This window comes from Quercus suber, unplaced genomic scaffold (genome assembly GCF_002906115.3).
Source record: "Quercus suber isolate HL8 unplaced genomic scaffold, Cork oak 2.0 scaffold_197, whole genome shotgun sequence".
In the NCBI taxonomy this organism is placed as follows: Eukaryota; Viridiplantae; Streptophyta; class Magnoliopsida; order Fagales; family Fagaceae; genus Quercus; species Quercus suber.
Genome location: NW_027069655.1, coordinates 752,655 through 758,776, shown reverse-complemented (window position 1 = coordinate 758,776; position 6,122 = coordinate 752,655). Strand labels below are relative to the sequence as shown.

The following is a 6,122-nucleotide window of genomic DNA, read 5'->3' as shown; positions in this document are numbered from 1 at the left end:
AATTTAAAAAAGATAAAAAGAAAAATTGACACATATGAACATATGTAAATATTTTATATCCAGTCAACAGGAGCTTGGCTAAGTGAGTAAGGTTCGGGCGCTTCGTGTACCATATTTAGGTTCGAGTCCCACTGCCCGCAGGAGTCGGTTGGTAAGTCATCTTAAGTGAGATTAACCCTCCACACAAGCTGTAATGGTCTGACACTCTGCCTAAAGAGTGTAATATAACCATAAATTCTCCTATTTTTTTTTTACCAAAATATATATATATATATATATATATTATATATCCCATACTTTGCATGTGTACTCTGAACCCAAGTCTCGTCACTTGTCAGCCATTTGTTATTATTTGTTGATTAGTCTTTTACTAATTCTATAGTATGTGGGTAGGCATGTCTTGCGAAAGTTGAGTCTTTAAATACAGATCTTAAACGCCAGCTGAAATTCACACACAAGAAGGTGACTTTAAGAAAGAAAATATTTTCTGTCTGGGTGATCAGAGTAAGTTCGAGAAATGGGATCAACGAAGACAAGTTTGATCCTTGGTTTCCTAGGGTTTTTGTTTCTGGATAGCCTGCTGTTTTGCTCGGCTTACAATGTCCACCACTACAGCTTTCTTGTAAGTGTCCACTATGACATTTTATGAGAATCAAGTTATTTTCATTACATATGTATGTTGGACAAGTTCTCTCTGTGTACAGTACTTGTGGTTCATTTCCCACCAGAAATGTTCAGATTACGAAGGGATTGATGTGTAAATTTGGCTGTATTAAACTATTAATGTGTGCCTTTTTCTAAAAATCATTGTCCATTTTGTGATTGCAGCTGAGGGAGACGAACTTTACAAGGCTGTGTACGACAAAGAGTATGTTTACGGTAAATGGTCAATGGCCTGGCCCAACCATTCATGTTCGCAAAGGTGATAAGGCATTTGTCAATGTTCACAACAATGGAGACTATGGTGTCACTATTCACTGGTAATGACTCTCTCTCTCTCTCTCTCTCTGTGGGATGACTGGAGACACCGTTTATTTTCCGTGTTGGACGAGTGGGTAGGATAAAAGTACTGTTTTTGTTTTTGCTTTTTAAAAAAACTTTTGCTTTAGAAGACTAGGAAGTTCCTTAATCTAGGGAAAGAAGAGGAAAAAGCAAGCTTCTTTTAGTGTAAATTTCAAAGGGCTTGAAATAATGGATTTTGGTATGGGTTAAAATCACTTTCAAAGTTTTGCTTTGAGTTTTATTTTTTTTTTTTTGTCCTTTTTTTTTTTCTTTTCGTGTATATAAGTTACTGATTAAAGTTTTTTTTTTTTTTTAATTATTATTATTATTATTAAAGTTGTACTTATAAAAAAGAAGTTCTTGATCAAAGTTATTTATTCTGAACCATGATAATCAACTAGTTTGAACTGCATAATCTAAAGACATCAATGGTATGAAATAAAAATTCATAAAAACTGAAAAATTTAAATAAAAAAATTCTTGTCTGATGTAGGCATGGAGTGAAGCAACCAAAAAATCCATGGTCAGATGGTCCAGAAAATATTACACAATGTCCTATTAAACCTGGAAAGAATTTCACTTATGAAGTCATATTTTCCGACGAAGAAGGAACTCTTTGGTGGCATGCCCATAGTGACTGGTCCCGCGCCACAATCCACGGTGCCATAGTCATCCTGCCTGAAATTGGAAAGACTTACCCTTTTCCCAAGCCCTACGCTGAGCAAGTGCTTATACTTGGTATAAATCCTTGATAGTTAATGGCTATGAACTTTTTACGCTGTTAAGATTAACACACAACTAATTTTTCACACTTCTTCAATACATTGCAGCGGAATGGTTTAATGGAGATGTAAAGGAACTTATTGACGAGGCCACTTCAACCGGTGGTGATCCAACCCCATCAAATGCCTACGCTCTTAATGGCCAACCGGGATTTCCAAATAATTGCTCCAATGGTACGAACATATTTCAACCATGTATATATGACAAAATGAAAAGCCTGAGTGGCTAAAACCACAAAATCAGTATAGACAGAACATATTTTACAATGTTTTTTGCGAAGTCTATAATTTTTATTTTATTTTAAAGTCATAACATTTGCATAACACTGCATCCTAGCCTAATTTTATTATTAAAAAATGTTAGGGTTATAAAAAAAATTATACAAGTTTTTTTCTTAATACAAATTGTTAACGTGGTAAACTGGTCAAGAATAGGAAAAACCCAGAACCAGAGTTTTTTATTTTTTTTTATTCCTAGAGGCTATTTGGTTCAACTGTTCTCATAACTCAATTTCCTATTCCATAACTTATAACTCAAAAATGGTGGAATTCATAGCAAAAAGGTTATTTGGTTGCACAATAACTCTGTTTCTATCACTCAATTATCTGATTTTTGAATGATGAGTTATAGAAATGAAAACACATTTTGGCTTTTTCAGTTTCCATAACTCACAATGCAATATTGTAATTAAACACACATAAGACCCACAAACAATACTCAACGCAACTTTTGACCACCTTTTGACTTTTTTTTCTCTTTTTTCCTTTCTTTCCTCGGTTGTTGGTTTTTTTTTTTTTTTTTTCACTGGCTCGGTCTTTTTTATTTTTCACTGGTTGTTTTTTTTTTTTTTTTTTTTTTTTTTTTTTTTTTTTAACACTGAGTCGGTGAGTTTGGGTACTAAACAAAAAAAAAACTGCTGAACAGGTGACAGGTATAGGGCCTAAAATAGTATGAAAAATATTGAGTATGAAAAATGAGTGATAATGCTAAACAAACATGGTATTTTAGAGTAACGAGGATGAAAATTAAGTGATGAAAATTAAGTGATAAAAAAAATGAATCAAACAGCCTCTTAATCTTTCCGGTTTTTAAAACTATTGGTAAATGATTTCCGGTAAATAAAACACTGACGTTAACTCTTTGTTATTGTGTTAAATAAACAGTTTTGTAAATTAATTTATGTTTCTAGTATTACTCATTAATTATTTTATTTTATTATATGATGTCTGACTTTTCAACCATTTAAAAATATTATAACAATTTGTCGTGTGCTTAAAACAACTCATATTTTTTCACAGCGTGTTAGTAAATAGCCATTTACAGCTCGTAAAAAGTGTTATGAACTGTGTTCAACATTGAAACCCCAAATGGTTTTCAAGTAATTCAGGGGGAAAAAAAAAAAGTTTTCTCGTCGTTTATTGGCAAAGTAAAAAGTGTTTGTCTTGTTAATGATTATAAAGGAAGTGTTACTTAATTGACTGAGAACTTGGATTGGATGTTGCAGAAACATCATTTCGTTTTCCAGTCCAATATGGGAAGACATATCTCCTTCGTCTAGTCAATGCCGGGATGAATGAAGAAATGTTTTTCGGAATTGCAAAACACAATATAACAGTTGTGGCTCAAGATGCTGCATACATAAAGCCCATAACCACAAGTTACATCATGATAACCCCAGGACAAACAATGGATATATTGGTCACAGCAAATCAAGCACCTAGTTACTATTACATAGCTGCTTCTCCATTCTTTGACTCAAGTGCTCCATACGATACTACCAACACTTCAGCGATTCTCCAATATAAAGGCACTTATACAATTCCAACCACTATTCCTTATCCAACCCTTCCTAATGTCACAGACAAGGCTGCTGCAGACAACTTCACCACTCGTATAAGATCCTTGGCTAGTGCTGAGCACCCTGTTTATGTGCCCAAAAATGTCACCACACGAATTTTCATCACAGTTTCTGTAAACCAGATAGTTTGTGCCAATGCCTCTTGCGGGGGTCCAAGTGGTAATAGGCTATCTGCTAGCTTGAACAACATAAGTTTTGTCACCCCATCCACTGATGTCCTGCAAGCATACTATAAGTACGTACTACATCTACAACACCCTCTTTTTATTTTTAATTTCTATTTCTTATTTGCTTTCCTTCTCATTAAACATACACACACACATATATATATTGCTGTCTTTTTGATTTTGTTCTTTTTTAATCAACAACTGTTATTAAATGGTTATTTTATGGACACATACTAGGCCACATATTTTAACACAATTTGCACATTTACCAAGAATTAATTAAATTATTTACTCACAGGTTTAGTATCGGTGTTTAATAAAAAGTAATCTAATAACCATACATAACTGTACTGTCTTAAAGTGTGGTTCTAAATTTTTTATTATTTGAAAATTGAAAATACTAACCTGCACTAGTAGTACTATTGATATGACATAAAGTCAAAATTAAATGAGCTAATAAATTTTTGGAGTATCATTTACTCCAGGAAATGTTTTTCTATGAGAAATAAACGACATTATATAGAAAAAAAAAATTTATTGTTATGAGAAGAAGCTAATTATCACATTTAATTCCCCATAAGTCTTGCACTTAGTAACAGGGGGAAGTAAAGTATCACTAAATAATAAAGTGATTGTATCTCAAGTATATATATTATTGAGAATGACCTAATTTTGAGCTTTTATACATGCAGGAGCTTGCCAAATGTTTTTGACAAGGACTTCCCGAATTTGCCACCCTATAAGTTTAACTTCACTGGAGACGTGGGTAATAATACATTATACCCAAGCCTAGGAACAAAGGCAAGGTTGATAAATTATGGGGATGTAGTGGAAATAGTGTACCAAGGGACAAACGTTGGGAATGCAGAGAATCACCCAATGCATCTACATGGTTTTAGCTTCTATTTGGTTGGGACGGGTTATGGCAATTTTGACCTCACCAATTCAATAAAGACTTACAATTTGATTGATCCACCAGAAGTTAATACCATTGGAGTTCCTAAGAATGGATGGGCTGCCATTAGATTCGTAGCCAATAATCCTGGTACACTTACTTTCTCTCTCCGTTTTTTTTTAAAATTCAAAATGTTATGAGCACAATTTTTCTTCATAACAAATTTCACAACTATTAAAGTGGTCCACTAAGTGGTGAAGAACAAATAAGTGGTGAAAAACAAATAATAGGTCCATGAATGCCAGTTAAGTCCATTACTCACACCCACCACTTCAATGATTGCAAGCTAGTTTTTACTGCAACTTTAATGTGACAAACTATAAAGAATTATCTATTATTTAGATAAAAACTCACTATTTTTTGTCACTATTTGCTCGTTATACCACATCACAGGTGTAACAAAGAAGTTGTGTAAAAGTCTAAAAATTATTATGAAGAAAGCTGCATTCGTAGCATTATTATTATTTATTTTTGAATAAATCTCTCTAACTTTCTAGCATAGAAAACGAGAATGAGAACGAGAATGACATGGTGATGTTTTTTCAGGGGTTTGGTTTATGCACTGTCATTTGGAACGACATGCGAGTTGGGGCATGGACACTGTTCTAATTGTGAAGAATGGCCCCACCAAAGAAACAAGTATTCGGCCACCCCCAGCTAATTTACCTATTTGTTCTTAGATTGGAGAGTGTGAAATTTAATTTCAAAAATATATATATATATATATATCTGCTTGGATCTCTCCGCGGAATCAATGCACGGAGCGTGATCTAAATAAGATCTTCCAAGAAAATTGTCGTTTGTGCAAGATGTTCAACGTGTAAGATGATAGTCGTTTAGAATTTTTTGAATTGTTCTCCTGTTTTCTGTTTTTGGTCTTTGGTTTTCGGTTTTTGTTTTATTTTATTTTTGAATCTTATTTGTAGAAGGCATTGAATAAAGTATTTATGGAAATTTGATATCTATCTCTGTCTGATATAATATTTTGGTTCACCTATCAACCTCAAAAGTCAAGTTTTTGTGTTTTTTCCTTTCTCCAAAGGGTAGGATTATACTCTCCTATCCATGTTCGGATTAAATTTCAATAATGTTAGTCTTAATCTCTTAGATATGATATTAACATTTTACCAAACCCAAAAAAAGAAAAAAAAGAAAAAAGAAAAAAGAGAGGATATTATGATATTAACATGTTTTAAGTAATGATAATTCCAAAAAATGGTGAAATTTAGGGAGTGCCAATGGAATTATAGATTAATTTTTAACTGATTATAACTCAAAATTTTACTTCGTCAATTTTTTCATAGAGGCCAATATTAACCTATTCATTTTTCTCTTTATTTCAAATTAAATATATATT

At 32.8% G+C, this 6,122-nt stretch overlaps 1 protein-coding gene across 1 annotated transcript; it reads left to right on the top strand.

Moving 5' to 3' along the window:
- Positions 1 to 314: 314 nt before the first annotated feature.
- Positions 315 to 5,730, top strand: LOC112039868 (putative laccase-9). Its single transcript, XM_024072778.2, has 7 exons — positions 315 to 622; positions 829 to 980; positions 1,496 to 1,740; positions 1,833 to 1,958; positions 3,290 to 3,878; positions 4,503 to 4,855; positions 5,312 to 5,730. Exons 1-7 carry the CDS (start codon positions 518 to 520, stop codon positions 5,443 to 5,445), a joined length of 1,704 nt encoding a protein of 567 aa, XP_023928546.1. The 5' UTR covers positions 315 to 517; the 3' UTR covers positions 5,446 to 5,730.
- The last annotated feature ends 392 nt before the right edge of the window (positions 5,731 to 6,122 follow it).